This window comes from Ochotona curzoniae, unplaced genomic scaffold (genome assembly GCF_017591425.1).
Source record: "Ochotona curzoniae isolate NIBS_2020 unplaced genomic scaffold, NIBS_Ocur_1.0 contig_2688, whole genome shotgun sequence".
NCBI classification, from domain to species: Eukaryota; Metazoa; Chordata; class Mammalia; order Lagomorpha; family Ochotonidae; genus Ochotona; species Ochotona curzoniae.
In genome coordinates, this window is record NW_024465553.1 from 643,437 (window position 1) to 660,128 (window position 16,692).

Genomic DNA, 16,692 nt, shown 5'->3' on the forward strand with positions numbered 1-16,692 from the left:
ACCAGACGAAGCTCCCGTGTCCTGGCTTCAGCCTGGCCCAGCCTGGGCTGTCACAGCCTTTGAGGAATGAGCCACCAGGCAGAGAGGTGGAAGATCTCTCTCCCTAGCTCATCTCTTTAGCCCTGCCTTTCAAATAAAATAAGTAATTCAAACAAAACAAATTACCTATTTAAAAAGAACAACAAAAAGACTTTTTAGCTGTTGCCCATGCCGGGTTGTCACATGCAGTGACCAGCAGTGACCAGGCAGACACCTGGGGGATGGCCCCACACCTGTGTCTGGTGAAGATACCCTTTTCACAGAACAACATGTGATGCTACAGCCTTCACCGCGCCCAGCCAGCCCTGACAGAACCCACAGGGAGCCCTCGTGGGGGTGAGCAGAGGTCCATGGGCACCACTCCCAGCCCTCGGGGGGGCTGTCCCCACCCCCTTCTCTGGGGGCCACCTCTTTCCAGCCATAGCCCGGGGCATGCACCCTTCCCATTCAGCTTTGGACAGCTTTCCTTGCCCCCTGCTGATGGCTCCAGCTGGAGTCTCCCCAGGCCAGCCTCTGCCTGTCCTGACACTTAGCACTGTCTCCCCCGAGCTTGACAGGCCCTTGGGGCCCTCAGCCCCTGCTGGAAGAGCCTCCCCTCGGACCCCGAGGCCTGCAGCCACCCCGGAAAGAGCAGACAGCTGTCCCAGGAGCTCCAGCTGCCCTAGCTGTGCAGGGAACATGTAGGGATGGGCGGCAGCGGGCTGCAGGAAGGAGTGTGGGTACAGGGCCAGGCCAGCACTAGGCGAGGAAGGTGGCCATGACCTTGACTTACAACCCTGGACCTTCCTAGCGAGGGGTGCGCCTGACTCCTTTCCCTTCTGAGCTGAATCGAAAAGGTGGCAGTGAGCCCCTGCCCCCCAATCTGGGACAGGGAGCCCTGCCCCCCCGGAACCCAGAACAGGGATCCCCTGGCTCCTCACAGCCCTGCTGTTATGGGAGCTGGAGAGAGACCTGGTAGATGGGAAACGTCTCTCTGCCTTCTAAACAAAAATGAAAATTACTAGCGAAAGAACACAGGTACTTTCCTACTTGGCACTCCTCCACTCCACGTGCGGGTCTAGCCCCACCTCACCTCTGGACTACAGGCACCTACGGCCCAGCCTGGGCTCCGCGCCCCGCCCCCGCTGTGGCTCTAAGCTCGCAGCGTCCAAATGCAACCACACATCATACACACGGCCCCTCCCTCGGCCCTCCAAAGCCCATCTCACATGGCCTCACAGTTCTCTTCACCCCCGGAGCTACGGCTGGGTCTCTGTCCTGCACTCAGGGTGACCATGGAGACCCACCTGCAGCCTACAGCAGGATAGCCAAGTCACACCTACTGTGAGCCGGACTCAGCCCCGAGCTTCAGCACTCGCACCTCCTTGTAGCTCAAATGGCTCTGTGACAGTCCTTGCTAAGTCCTCAGAGCATCTTCCTGAATTCGTCCGGCACGTATGCCCCACGGGGATGACAAAGGCCTCACTGTGCCCAGCACAGGGAGACAGCTGTCGCTGAGTGCCCGGCCAGGCCCAGCCGTACCTGAGCTCCATGAGCGGCGTGAAGAGCATGCTGAGGATGGCAGGGAGGCCGGGGATCGGTGGCATGAGCGAGGTCTCTCTCAGCAGCATGGTGGACCCTGTCAAGGCACAGAGGGTGCTCAGTGCGCCCGAAGCACCCCTCCACAGACCCCCATCGGCCTCAGGGTCTGCCCCAGAGCCTGCCCCCATGGCCCAGGAAGCTCACACGCAGCACGTCTAGGGATGCCCCTGTTGGGGCCACTCTTCTGTCTCTCCGACAGGCTATCAGGGCTAGAGCCAGAGGACAGAGCACTCACTGCCCACACTCATAAAAGAGAGGGACAACGTCCCACTTGTTCAACTGGCTCAGGCAGTGCTCTGAGAAACCAGTCTAAAAACAAAGCAGGAGAGCGCAGACTTGTCTGCCAGGAACAGAGCAGCTGTTCTAGAACCGAAGTCAAGGATGAGCGAATGGCAAGAGGTGAACCAAACCCTGCGGGTACCAGTGGAGTTGACGGACAGCGACGCTGCAATGAGCATCCTCTGCTGGGGGTCGGCCGGCGCGTCGCTGATGACGACAGAGTTGATGCTCTCCTTCTCGATCCAGACGCACCTGAGGCACACAGGGGCACGTAGGGAGAGCTCTGGCCAGGGGGCCAGGGCGCCCAGCCTGCCAGGAGCCTATCCCAAGACACGGTCGGAGGCACTCACAGGCAGCAGAATACACAAGCCTTTTGTAAATTCTAATTTTAGTGTTCTTTACAGCTGAGAAGGACGTATGTCCGTGCAGGCCACTGACCAGGGTGAGGAGGGCTGAGGGATGGAGGAAGGCCCCTAGGCGAGATCTGCCACAGTGTTAGGATGTCCAACCTCCACCTGTGACTCTCCCACTCCCTGCACCCCAGCAAGGGGGCCTGCTGTGGTCCACCCAGCACCCGTCTGTACCCGCCCCAAGAGGCCAGCCCAGCACAGCCGTTTGGGCACACCCAGTACCCACAGCTGTGTGAACACGCAGGCAGTCCCTGCAAGGCCCTGCCTGGGAACCAGTCTTCCTAGCAGGTTTCTACAATGCACTGGGGGCCCACGGCCCACCGCACTGAGCATCTTCCGACTCCACACTGAAGCCCCTCCAGACATTTGAGGGTGAAGACTCCAACCTGGCTTGCAGCAGAAGCCCCCAGTCGGCTCATTCTTCACACACAATGCCTAGTCCCTCCCTGTGACACGACCCACCCAGTTTCCCTCGGGAACCACCCCCAGACACCCGTACTTTGGCTGGCGGCCAAGGTCTTTAGGTCTCAGCTGTCCCTGGAGGATCTCCCACACCTCTTGGTGTGGCCAGAGGCCCCCAGTGCTTCCCTGAGCTCCTGGGACCCCACCGAGAGCTGGCACGCTGGCCAGAACTGCCAGCTGCCCTCTGGACCCGATTCTAGACAAGATGACGACAGTGTCCTGACCCTGGCTGCCGCCCCGAACCACTCCCAGCTTGCTCAATGACAGCAGCCACCACAGCGAGTCAGTGAGATACTCGGCTCTGCCACTGAGACCAGGGCAGAGAAGGAGCTGGCCCGGCAGCGGCCGGGGCAAGAAGGCAGGCACTGGGGCAGCCTGCGGCTCAGGGCGGCCCTCGGGAGGTGCAGAGGGAACCCCACAGCAGAGCTCACCCTACCTGAACTTGGATATCCTCGTCAAGCTGTGGCACTTGAGCTCGTAGGGGTTGAAGGGCCCATGGAGAACTGCCTGCACACAGCATGTAGTGTACGTGTCAGCAGCCGCAAGGCGGGCTGCTGCTGCCCTCAAGGCCAGCCTCTGCTTTTCATCACAAAATCCTCACGATTCACTAAGAGAAAAGCCCGGATGACGTCTAGGATGCAACTGGTTCCTTCCAATGATTTCCTAGCCATTCCTCAAGTTAGGCATTTAAACAAGACTCAGAGGACCCAGCACAGTGGCTCCACTGGCTAATCCTTCCCCTTCAAGTGCAAGCCTTGGGGCACTGCACCCACATGGGAGACCTGGAGGAAGCTCCTGGCTTTGGATCAGCTCAGCTCTGGCTGTTGCGTCTACTTGAGGAGTGAATCAGAGGATGGAAGATCTTTCTCTCTGTCTTCCCTCCTCTCTGTAAATCTCTAGAAATTATTCCAATTAAAGTAAATCTTAAAAAAAAAAAAGTCCTAGAACAGGCAGTACCGTGGAGTGACAGAATCAGCCTCTGCCTGCAGTGCTCACACCTCATGTATGTTCGAGGGGACAAGTCTATTCAAGTCCCAGCAGCTCTACTTCCTGCCCAGCTCCCTGCCTGTGACCTGGGAAAGCAGTTGAGGACGGCCCAAAGCCTTGGGACCCCGCACCGGTGTGGGAGACCTGGAAGAGGCGCCTGGCTCCTGATGGGTCAGCTCCTACTGTGGCCATTTTGGTGAATAAACCGGTAGATGGATGATCTCTCTGTCTCTCCTTCTCTAACTGCCTTTTAAATAAATAAATCCAAAAATAAAAGGAGAGTGAGCACACCCTAGGCCAAAAAAAAAAAAAAGCAACATGGCAAAGTACTTTAGAAACCACCTTACTCCTTTAGCTACAGCAGAGCAGCAGGGCAGAGCAGGGCAGTGGAGCAGCGGCCCCTGAGGCGCCCGTGGTGGCCTCATGCCCAGACACCAGCCCCTGAAAACGCACACCCCACGAGGCAGCAGGGAAAAGCTGGGCCCCCAACACCAATGCACAAGGCCTGACCGGGCTCCTGGTTGCTGGCTCTGCCCAGGAGGGACCAGCCCGTGAAGCCCTTGTCAGAATGCCCAACCGCAGTAGGAGCTTTCCTTCCCATCCCATCAAACCCGGAGCTGGTTCCAGTGAGGGAAGCGATAGCACCGGGCAGCTGCAGCGCCCAGCAGGCCGTGTCACCTTGCAGGTTGGGGTGCCCAGCTTGTGGGAGGAGAAGCTCTCCAGCAGCAGGCGGAGCAGCTGCTTCTCATCCTTCGCGGGAGACGGCGGCGACCCATCGTCCAGCCCCATCTCTGCCGACTCGGAAAACAGGGCCTTGAGGGCTTCGTGGCTTTGCTGAATAAACAGAGTCGCCTGGTTAGAGCAAGTCTATGCGGAAGGGTACAAACATCACGTCACACAGCCTCACTGGCATCACGGCCCTGACCTGCCATCGCCTCATGTCGGCCTCACAGCATCGCAGTCCTGCCCTGAGGCGTCACTCGTCGTCAAACCATCCCGAGAAATGCAGCAGGATGGATTAGCCCCCAGCCACCGGAGCCCAGAGAGAGATCTTTCGGAAGACTGGTGCAGACACACAGCTTGTGTCACACCAGTACTTCTCAGTTGCCCTGGGCGCTGGGCCCCTCCTAGGCAGGGCGCTGGGCCAGCTGCACAGCCAGCATCCACTGCAGGGCGACCCTGCCAGCTCCCAGCACCCTGCACCCCCAGAAGCCACCAGGGGATTTCAGAGGGTTCTTCGACAGCAGCTGCCAAAGTGGTCCCTCTGAACCCTTCAGACCATACCAATTACATTACATGTAGCTGCAGAGAACTGGCTGAGAGATACTGAGATATTTGAAAGAAGTGTTTTATTTACTTCAAATAGAAAGATACTGGAACCCATTTTCAAAATCCACAATACAGAACATTTTTGAATCTAACATAAAAAGGATGTTGATTAGCCTGAGCGCTCTAGGCGATGGCAGCAGCTGCACTGCAAGAGGAAGCAACACTGCACAGCTGCAAGAGGTGCACCCACTTCGCCACCGCCTCCTTCCCTCACACTCCTCACGCTCACAGTCACGCTCACACAGTCACACTCACACTCTTCACGCTCACAGTCACACTCACACAGTCACACTCACACTCTTCACGCTCACAGTCACACTCACACAGTCACACTCCTCACGCTCACACAGTCACACTCCTCACGCTCACAGTCACACTCCTCACGCTCAGTCACGCTCACAGTCACACTCACACTCTTCACGCTCACAGTCACACTCACACAGTCACACTCCTCACGCTCACACAGTCACACTCCTCACGCTCACAGTCACACTCCTCACGCTCACAGCCACACTCACACAGTCACACTCACACAGTCACACTCCTCACGCTCACAGTCACACTCACACAGTCACACTCACACAGTCACACTCACACAGTCACACTCCTCACGCTCACAGTCACACTCCTCACGCTCACACAGTCACACTCCTCACGCTCACACAGTCACACTCCTCACGCTCACACAGTCACACTCCTCATGCTCACAGTCACACTCCTCACGCTCACAGTCACGCTCACACAGTCACACTCACACTCTTCACGCTCACAGTCACACTCACACAGTCACACTCCTCACGCTCACAGTCACACTCCTCACGCTCACAGTCACACTCACACAGTCACACTCACACAGTCACACTCCTCACGCTCACAGTCACACTCCTCACGCTCACAGTCACACTCCTCACGCTCACAGCCACACTCACACAGTCACACTCCTCACGCTCACAGTCACACTCCTCACACTCACAGTCACACTCACAGTCCCTCATGTACACACATGCATGTTTAGTCCCTCCTCACACTTACGCATACACTAATGTTCACAAATGTACATTACACACACTCACGCTTCCACTTACACATACTCCCCACACTCACACACACTCCCCTCACACACTCACACTTGCACTTACACTCCCCTCACACAGATGCATTCTCCCTCACAGAAAGCTCACACTTTCCCCTCACACATTCACATACCCATGCATATTCCCTTCACACTTACACTCTATCACACACCCTCCACCTCACATATTCTGTGTCACACACACTCAAGCTGACACATGTGCGTTCTTTCCCCCTCACACTTCAACAAGGACGGGAGCACCTACCCTGGACTCGTAGGACTCCTCTGTGAGCTCGGCATAGCCCTCTCGGATGAGCACATCCCGGATGCTGACCATGTCCTGGGCGCCCGAGGAGCGGTACACGTCCACGTGCAGGACGCTGTGCACCACGGAGAAGACCTTCACCAGCAGTGCGCAGCCGCTCACCAAGGCGGTGAACCGCTGGCTGGCCCTGCCGCTCCAGTGCTCCCCACAGACCAGAGACTTGGCTGATGGTCGCATTTTGCAAATTTTAAATTCCAGAGCCTACAGCAAAGCAAAGCCGGGACCGTTTCCTCAGCAAGTGGGCCACTGACCTTCCCTATACCACTGGAAAATAACATGCCTGTGGGTCCCCATCAGGCTCACACAACTTTTTAGGTAAAGAAACTTGGCTTTGCTTCTCTTTTTTCTTTCGTTCTCTGTTACTTAAAAGGCTGAAGAGGAGCTGTGCTATAGTGGGGAGGGTCACAGCTGCGACACTGGCTGGCACACTCTGACTTTCGCACCCAGTTCCAGGTGACACATTAAGGAACGCACCATGAGAGACTGGGACGGTGCGCCAGGCTCCCAGCTTCGGCCCAACCCAGGCCGTGGCAGCCACTGGGAAAGTGAACCAGTGGACCCAAGATATTTCTCTGTGTTTTTAACTCTTTCTCTGTAACTCTATCCGATAAATATATACATCTTTTTAAAAGTAAGCAGCAGAAAGAGGCTGATTAACTCGCCAAATGCCTGCAATAGCTGGACCTGAGCCAGACCAAATCCAGCAGCGTGGATCACAAGGTCCATTTTCCAGTGGTGACACAAACCCAAGACGCACGAGCAGCGCCTGCTACCCCCCTGCTACCCCCTGCTACCCCCCTAACTCCCGCTAACCCCCCTGCTAACCCCTGCTAACCCCTGCTACCCCCTGCTAACTCCCGCTAACCCCCCTGCTAACCCCTGCTACCCCCTGCTAACCCCCGCTACCCCCTGCTAACCCCTGCTACCCCCTGCTAACCCCTGCTAACCCCCCTGCTAACCCCCCTGCTAACTCCCGCTAACCCCCCTGCTAACTCCCGCTAACCCCCCTGCTAACCCCTGCTACCCCCTGCTAACCCCCCTGCTACCCCCTGCTACCCCCTGCTAACCCCCCTGCTAACCCCTGCTACCCCCTGCTAACCCCCGCTACCCCCTGCTAACCCCTGCTAACCCCCCTGCTAACCCCTGCTAACCCCCCTGCTAACCCCCCTGCTAACCCCTGCTAACCCCTGCTACCCTCTGCTAACCCCCCTGCTAACCCCCCTGCTAACCCCTGCTACCCCCTGCTAACCCCCGCTACCCCCTGCTACCCCCCGCTACCCCCTGCTAACCCCTGCTAACCCCCTGCTAACTCCCGAGGGCGCATTCCCTGGAAGCCACAGCTTGAGTGGGCCAGGACCGGAGCGCAGGTACTGGGACACGTAAGGTCGGCACCCACCGCCTCCACGCCAAACCACAGCCCCTCCTGCTTCCTGAAAGCAACGCAGGACAACCGGAAGACTGCTTCCCTGTTGGTGTGAGCACGACTCCAGCCCACCCACATTCCATCTGACTTCAACAGAACCAACAACCTTAGAATTTGTTTGAGAAAATATCACCAAAGTGAAACACCACTGTTGGCTAGGCTGGAACCTCTCCATCTATTTTAACTTGCTCCCAAACCAACAGTGGCCAGAGCACCCAGGGCAGACTCTTTTGAAACAAGAGAACCCATACGTGGCATGTGTGGGCCCATGGCCCTCAGCTGTGCACTGCAGTGGGGAGACCCCACCCTCGCTCACAGTCACCACCCACTGCTCTCTCGCTCACCTGAAACGGGAGTTGAAGCAGGTGAGAGGGCATCTCCATGAGAAGATGGAGGGCCACCTGAGACCTGTTGCCATAGTCCACGAAGAACACCTAGCAGACACAGATGGCGGAGGTCACAGGGGAACAAGGGCACAGGGGCACAGGGGCACAGGGGCACAGGGCCCTGGTGCAGTGGCGATACAGCAAGCCACACAGCCTCAGCAAACACACAGCTCCCAGCACCATGAGCACAAACCCAAACCGTGGGGAACACAGCTCCAGCCATCCTTAGGTGATTACTAAGATCTCAACTACATCTGTGTCATTTTCCTTGGAGTGATTTACTACAGAAAAATATACCTCGGCAGAATTTCCAGAAACATAAAGGATTTGGGCTCGGAAGTAGCTTTCTTTATCAAGATCAGCAAAAGGTGCCAGACAGACCAAGTCCGGGTGCGGGTGAGCGGGCAAGGGTGCCAGCTGGAGCCGGTTTATCTCAGCACTCAGCTTCTTCAGGACCTCCACACTCTTCTCATCAATCCTGTAGCCCCAGAAGTGACCCACCTCAACCACCTGCAGGAGGAGAAAGGAGCAGGGATGACGCCTCAAGGGTGACCACGGAGGGGTGCACGACACTGCCCTGAGGGATGGCCTTTCTGGAGGCCAGCATTGGCCCTAGACGAGAAGTATGACGGCCTGCACCGGCCCGGGACCCGGGTCTCTGCAGCAGCTCCTAGGTGCGGGAAAGCTGCACACAAGTGCTCTTGAACTCCCCTTTTACAGACATAACCATCAGCCCCAAGCAGCAATAGGAAGAGGTGAGTGCTGCCGATGCCACACGAGTTCAATACTGCCACGGCCTGATCGGACTAGACTGGCATCGGACAGGAGTCAGGCTCTTCACAATCACCTTGGGCTTGAGGGGGCCGTTTCTTCATTTCGCTGCGTTAGCCATTATACCCTTCCCAGGACAGTAAGCAGGCCCACGGCCCTGTGCCAGGCTCCTGAGGCACACGGCCTGGGAGTGTGTGGACGTGGTCACAGACAAAGCTGCCAGGGGCAGAGCACACCAGCTCACCTCTGTAACATCGACTCTGAGAAGGAGGTCTGTAGCTGCCCGGGACCTGTCCGCCGTGGTAAAGGACACCTGAACTGGGTCTACTGTCTGCTTCTGGAAGTCCACATTCACCCTGCATTTCAGTTTAAGAAAAGACAATAAAAAGTGTTACAAAGAAAAAGCAGAGTTCCAAGTGTGGCATTACCATTCTAGCCAGCCTGTGCTACCACGAGTTAAAAGGACGTCAGGGATGATCCAAGCTTGAGGTGCCATGCGTGACTTCACCCCAAACAGCGAGTTTAGGTAATTGCTGGCCTGCCCTCTAAGACGCACGACAAAGCCAAAACTGTCGGGGGACAGTCGAGATATACTGTCCATGGAGACCACAGTCACCCGAGGTGGAGGTCCATGGAGAACAGTCACCCGAGGTGGAGGTCCATGGAGACAAGACCACAGATAGTCCCCTGAGTTACATATCTAAGGAGACTCCCTGCGGGACCCACACACATTTCCTAAGCTGTGACTCCAGGAGTGGCTTTACTCTTAGAATCAATGAGAATGAGGCCGAGTGAGATGGTCCAGTGGCTGACATCCTCACACTGCATACGCTGGGATCCCATGTGGCACCAGTTCGTTTCTTGCTGCTCTACTTCCTTCCAGCTCCTGCCTGTGCACCCCCTTTTCCTGCTCCCCCATTCTTTAAACTCAGTGTACCTAGCTCATCCACTGAAATCTAAAAAAAAACAAAAAACAGAAAACAAAAAAAAAAAACACCTACGAGAATCCACATATGGGACAAGCATTGTGGCACAGAGCACGTTAAGCCACCATCTGCATCAGTGGCATTCCACATGGGCACCCGCTGCTGTCCCAGCTGCTCCATTTCCAATCATCTCCTGGTTAATGTGCCTGGGAGAGCAGCAGCAGACGGCCTGAGCTCTCAAGCCCTCACCCACAGGGGAGACCTGGAAGGGGTTCCTCACAGATTTCTAAAAGCTCCGGGCACTGCAATTACACGGTAGGTAAACTGGCAAATGGGAGACGGATCTCTCTCCTGCTGCTCTAACACTGCCTTTTAAGTGCATCAATCCACCTTTTACAAAGTGTCAACGTTCTGCTCAACATGCCCTAAGAACACAGACCAGGTGCACACCACAGCCACAGGCGCACACCACAGCCACAGGCGCACACCACAGCCCACGCGCACACCACAGCCACACGCGCACACCACAGCTGTGGAGCACGGAGCACACATTTTGTAGACACAGGATTTTGCTTTTCTCATTTTCACTCTTAGCTGCAAGGAGTTCTCAGCAGCTGCTGAGCAGCCAGGCAGCCCAGATGCCCGGACTCTCATGATCACGTGATCACGGTGCACTCAGTGCTCCATCCACCACAACACAACACCACACCACATCCACCCTCCACCACAACACAACACCACACCACATCCATCCTCCACCACAACACCACCACACCACAACGCCACACCCTCGATGAGGCTGGGTGGAGCAAGCGCCCTCTCCACCAATCCCTGTGACGCCCAAGTTCCTCTGGGCACAACAGAGGAAAGCAACTTGAACTTCAGCCCCTAAGCCCGCAGGCCCGGAAGCGGTCTGACCCCATCTTCTCAGCAGCCTGGTGTAGCAAGCCTGTGATGGCCGTGGCATCAGGCCAGCCCACGCACACACCTGGTGTTCCGGAGCTTGGACACGGCCCCGCCTTGCACCTTCCCCTCGATCTCCTCGGCTGCGTGGATGCTGAGCTCCAGGGGCACTTTGAGCTGGGACATCTTCATCGCCATGTACACTGCAGGAAGGGTCGTAAACCTCTCTGTTGGATTCCGTGAGAACTCCACAAAGGCTCTGCTCCACAAACACAAAGTTTAAAAGTGTTAGGCATCTGGTCAAATTCTCTTAATATTAGATAAATGCTCCTCATCAAAATGGGAGATGGCCCAAGGTTTGGGGCCGCTGTACCCACACGGGAGACCTGGAAAACTCTCCCGGTCCCGGTCCCAGCCAGCCAAGCCCCTGCACCAGAACCATCCTGCATGAGCCAGTGGACGAGAAGCTCCTCTCTCTGTAGCTATGCTTCTCAAACAAATCAATGAATGATGGCTCACAGGGTAAATCCCCACCTTGCATTCATGGGATTCCACGTGGGCGCCGGTTCTAATCCCAGTGGCCCCCCACTTCCCATCCAGCTCCATGCTTGTGGCCTGGGAAAGCAGTTGAGGACGGCCCCAAATCGTGGGACCTTGCACTGACATGGGAGACCTAGAAGAGGCTCCTGGCACCTGGTTTGGGATTGGCTCTGCTCCAGCCAGTGTGGCCATTTGGCAAGTGAACCACTGGATGGAAGATCTTTCTCCATAAATGTGATCTGTCTTTCCCACTTCAAAAAGAAAACCTTCACTGCTAACTCACTAAGCTGTGAGAGCCGTCGAGGGAGGCCAGAGGACGGGTGGTCTCAGCTGCCTCACAAGGCATTCAGGGCATCAACGCTCAGGGAAAAGCAGAATGAAAAGCAAGTCAAGGCCTAGAGGGCAAGATGCCCACAGCCCACACAGGAGTGCCTGGCTCAGCAGGGCTCAGCTTCCTGCTGGCGAGGTGTGCCAGTCTGTGCCATGGAGGGTCGGATGAACTCTGGGCACCAGCCCTGGCTGAACAAGCCTCTGGGGACTGAACCAGCAGAGCATCTGCTGGTCTTTGTCTCACGACCTTTCACATACATGAAAATTGAGATTGTTTCAGCACAGACAACTCTGAAATCCACACGTGACTACCTGTAGCACATAATTTTCACACACTTTCTGAGGTATGTTCATGTCCGGGATAGAGATGGGGCTGAAGGCACTGAAGGCTGAGGGACCTCAGCAGGGAGCCGGATGAGAAGCAGAGTGGCAAACTGGGGCTCCAGTATGTGAGGCTGGTGTCACGAGCAGTGACTGAAGCCACCGTGCCACAACGCTGGCCTAGATGTGGGTTCTAAGGTCTACCAACACGCCACACCCCCTTATGCTCGAGGCTGACCACACCCCGCATTACTTACTTGGCACCATCGAACACGATGGACTTGACCTGGCCACATTGTCTGAAGAGGGACTGTAGCTGTTTGTAGTACAGGAACCCATAGGCTGGGATATGCTTCAGCTGCGGGTGGACAAAGGCTCGTCACAGCCTGCACAGGACGACAGGCTCCGCCGTACATGGGGCCAGGCCAGACTCAGCCCTGCCCCTCCACCATGCCCGCCACACTCCACCCCTCCACTATCCACCCACACTCCTGCCCCTTCACCACCAGCCACATCCCTGCCCCGTTCACCGTGCCAGCCACATCCATGCCCCTCCACTGTCCACCCACACCCCTGCCCCTCCACTGCCCCACCCACACCCCTGCCCCTCCACTGCCCCACCCACACCCCTGCCCCTCCACTGCCCACCCACACCCCTGCCCCTCCACTGCCCCACCCACACCCCTGCCCCTCCATCGCACCATCCACACTCCTCCCCTTTCTCACCAGTGGCCGTGGCGGGGGTGCCTATAACCCTGGCTATGGCTAAGCACCTGCCGTGTACCCAGCACTGACCTCACCACGCACTGCTCTGCCCTGTCAGACGCGGGCTGAGGTCTAGGCCCAGCTCTGACTCACACAGCTACAGTTGGAATCACTGACCCTCAGTGACAACCGCAGCCAGCACCTGTGGCTCAGGGTGACAGCACCCAGGCCATGCCTTCCATCCAGAAAGAAACCTGAACTTAAGAATAAGCCAACACTCCCCAGGAAATCACCGGGCGAGCCTCAGAACCGAGCTGCCAGCTCTTCGTGGAGTAACGTGAAGCACTGACTTGTCACACAGCCCACAGCCCACAGACGGTTCCTGACCTCTGTCAAGACAGCGTGTGACCCCAGAACAACCAAAGCAGCAACTTCTCAGAACTATCAAAACCCAAACAGCACCCTTACCGCACCCTCCCCGCATCAGGGGCTCTAAGGCGTCACCCAGTGACCCCCCCAGTGACAGCAAGCAGCCCCATCCTCCCCATTCCCTACTGCACAGGAGATAAAACAGCCTGAAGCATTTGACTCACCCACCTCCCTGTCTGAGCCCCCGCCCCCGTCAGACGCACAATGGCATGTATCCCTCCCAACTATATAAACAATATTACCAGGATTGTAGATTAATGACAGCACATGGAGAGGTTAGCCAGGCCAAACACTCACTCCCAGGGCCACCCTTGGTGCTTAGCCCAGCGGCACACCCCACACTGGCCCTCTGCTGACCAACAGGCAGACCCAGTTAGCCCCAGCACCCACCACAATGGTTGTCTTGGGGTCTCTGCCGGCCAGCTCGCGCACCGCCATCTCCTCGTCCGGCTGTCCGAAGGTGAAGTAATTGGGGTAGAAAGCACCCGCCAGGACAACCTGAGGAGGAAGGTGTGTGAGGAGCACCCCGAGCCCCCAGAGAGGAGGGGGAAGAGCACCCCAATCCCCAGCGAGGAGGAGGAGCACAGGCCGGCTGACGGCATTCCCTGCCGTGCAGATTCAGCTTGCGCAGCATGTGCCTGCAAGGACCCCTGCTCCTTGACCTTCAGTTCTTCCAGGCCACAGGGACCTCCCTCGTGCCCCAGCTGCTGGCTATCCCCCTGCCAGACGCACTTCCTGCTGCCACTTCATGAGCTCCACCAACAGCTCTTTACCTGCACACGCAGCCACCACGCCACAGCACCCGTCAGCGTCAGGGACCTGCTGTGCATGGTGGCCAATGCTAAGACCAGCACTTCTGCTTTCGTAAAAGATCAAAGAGACAGGTGTGTGGGCTGGCCCTAACGTTGCTGCCCAGATGCCCACACCCCGTATCAGAACCAGGGTTTGAGTCTGGCTTCACTCCACTTCCTGTCAAGGTGCACCCTGGGAGGGACCAGGTACTTGCAGCACCCGGGACCCTGCTGTCCATGAGGCTGACCCACGTGGCTGATCCACATGACTTAGCCCTGGCCTTGCCCTGGCCGAGCCTTAACTGTGGCAGGCATCTGATGAAGGGCCGGCACATAGGAGATTTATCTCTTTCTTTCTCTCCCCTGTTCAAAAACCACGTGGTTAAAAGTAAAAAGCTGCAACCAAAGGCTTTCCCAAGGCAAAGGGGGGCACGCCGCCAGAGCCCAGAGGAGCCCCCTCTGCGGTCAGAGAACACCAGCCCGAGGGGCAAGCCAGGCCTGCCTCCCCTCCTCTCGGGGCACAGGCCCGCACCCGCCCCACGGAAGGAGCAGGCAGCAGGCAGCCTGCGCACCTGCAGGATGAAGCGCTGCTTGTGTGTGTGCTCCTGGTCCAGGACCGGCCGCCGGGCGCCCACGTGCACGTTGAACTGCGCCATCCTGTTCTTCAGTTCTTCGTACAGCTCAGCCACCTGAGAAAACAGTGGGACCTGACGCCTCACAGTGACGTGCTCCCCAAGGGGAGCACCAGCATGTCCCAGGAGAAGCGTGAGGAATGAAGCAACCTTCAGCAGCCAGCACTGGGCACAGAGGGAAGCAAGCCTCCTGTCACAGCAGTGCCCCAAACGAGGGCCCAGCCTTAGCTGGCTCCACTCTCAACCCCAGATCCCTAGTAAGGGTGAGTCTGGGCCCTGCTGCCCACCAGGGCCAGTGCCAGCTACCAGGCATCTGGGCATGGGCCATGGGTTCAAGATCTTTCCCTCTGCCAGTCCCCAAACCTTTACAGACTCACTGGCTCTGGGGCTGCACGTGCTGTACCACAGTGGAGTGCTCATGCAGGCACTACTTGGAATCCCAGCTCCCTGTTAATGGGAAAGCAGCAGACGCCCCTACACCTGCGTGGGCAACCTAGCAGAGCTCCTGTCTGCAGCCTGGCAGCCATCTGGGAAGTGAACCAGCAGATGAAGACCTTGTCCTTTGCTCTCCTTCTCTCTGTAAATCTGCCTTCCAATAAACAAACCTTAAAATTTAAAAAGAACACTTACTTTGATATATACTGAAAAAAACAATCTAACGGAACTACTCGCACATCCCTGATTAACTACCTGGGAAGAAGCGCTTCCGGGCGCTGGACCGCAGTGCTGCACTGCAGGCACCAGAGGGCGCACGCCTGCAGCAGCCGGCCAGCACTGGCCAGCACCGGCCAGTCCGCCTGTGCAAGGCCAAACGACTCACACTCACCTCTCGGATTCTCTTGATTTGAATGTAATTGACCCGTCCCCAGTCCAGTTCATCCTTTAAACACAGAAGCACAACATTCAGCAGAAAGGTAACATACTGCAGCTCTGGCCGCAGCCGTGAGTGACAGAGCCCCGACCCGTCTCCCATGGGGGCCACAGCGACCCCCACACGGTTCTGGTGTCAGGGGATCCAGCCCCTCCGCCATGTTCTCCTGAGGGTCCACCTGCCTGACAACTTGATTACTGGGGGGCGGAGGCGTGACGCTGCCTACTGAAGAGGTGGCCTTAGGGTGGGGCTGGGCGGCCACTGAACGCAGCCACCCAGCTGAGGCCTCGGACCAAGAAGGAACACATGGAGGCAGACAGGAGCCCACCACCTGAGCCTCAACTGAACACACTGCCAGCCAAGGCCACAGGGAGGGCAACTAAGACCCATGGGTCCAGCATGAGGTCCCCCCAGCACGGAAAGACCCCAGGAGTCATCCATGCTGAGCCCGGGCGTGGTGAGACCCACCTTGGGATGTCGCAGCTCTCCGCGCTGTCTGCGAGCCTGCCACGCCTGCGACAGAACCGGGCTGCCAATTAGACTTTTCAACCCAATCGTTTTAAATACCCCGTGACCACACAAGGCTTGCAAGTTTAACTTTCCCCAGGCCCTTCTTGCAGCCCCAGAGATTCCTCAGGGACACCGGCCAGCAACCCGGAGGACACCCGCTGACCGCTGCTGGCCCCCCAGAACTCACTTTAAATGCCTCCACGAGTGCGATGCAGTCACTCTTGCTGTTGCCGGAAAAACTCACTTTGTTCCTAGAAGCAGCACACACTGTCACCCACACACACCCGTCACCCACACACACCCGTCACCCACACACACCGTCACCCACACACACCCGTCACCCACACACACCCGTCACCCACACACACACCGTCACCCACGCACACCCGTCACCCACACACACCCATCACCCACACACACACCGTCACCCACACACACCCATCACCCACACACACCGTCACCCACACACACACCCATCACCCACACACACACCGTCACCCACACCCACCCGTCACCCACACACACGCCGTCACCCACACACACCCGTCACCCACACACGCCGTCACCCACACACACCCGTCACCCACACACACCCGTCACCCACACACACCCGTCACCCACACACACCCGTCACCCACACACACCCGTCACCCACACACACCGTCACCCA

The 16,692-nt window shown here is 57.4% G+C and overlaps 1 protein-coding gene across 1 annotated transcript in view; it reads right to left on the reverse strand.

Moving 5' to 3' along the window:
• Positions 1 to 16,692, reverse strand: part of TDRD9 (tudor domain containing 9) — a 55,790-nt gene that overhangs the window by 6,713 nt on the left and 32,385 nt on the right. The window contains exons 19-33 of the mRNA XM_040975525.1: positions 16,210 to 16,273; positions 15,981 to 16,025; positions 15,468 to 15,521; positions 14,582 to 14,698; positions 13,609 to 13,716; positions 12,342 to 12,442; positions 10,979 to 11,152; positions 9,309 to 9,420; positions 8,591 to 8,803; positions 8,252 to 8,341; positions 6,425 to 6,685; positions 4,437 to 4,592; positions 3,208 to 3,278; positions 2,042 to 2,151; positions 1,561 to 1,657 (exon numbers count right to left, since the gene is read on the reverse strand). Of these exons, the coding sequence (XP_040831459.1) occupies positions 1,561 to 1,657; positions 2,042 to 2,151; positions 3,208 to 3,278; positions 4,437 to 4,592; positions 6,425 to 6,685; positions 8,252 to 8,341; positions 8,591 to 8,803; positions 9,309 to 9,420; positions 10,979 to 11,152; positions 12,342 to 12,442; positions 13,609 to 13,716; positions 14,582 to 14,698; positions 15,468 to 15,521; positions 15,981 to 16,025; positions 16,210 to 16,273 (1,773 nt within the window). The remainder of the gene's footprint in view (positions 1 to 1,560; positions 1,658 to 2,041; positions 2,152 to 3,207; positions 3,279 to 4,436; positions 4,593 to 6,424; positions 6,686 to 8,251; positions 8,342 to 8,590; positions 8,804 to 9,308; positions 9,421 to 10,978; positions 11,153 to 12,341; positions 12,443 to 13,608; positions 13,717 to 14,581; positions 14,699 to 15,467; positions 15,522 to 15,980; positions 16,026 to 16,209; positions 16,274 to 16,692) is intronic.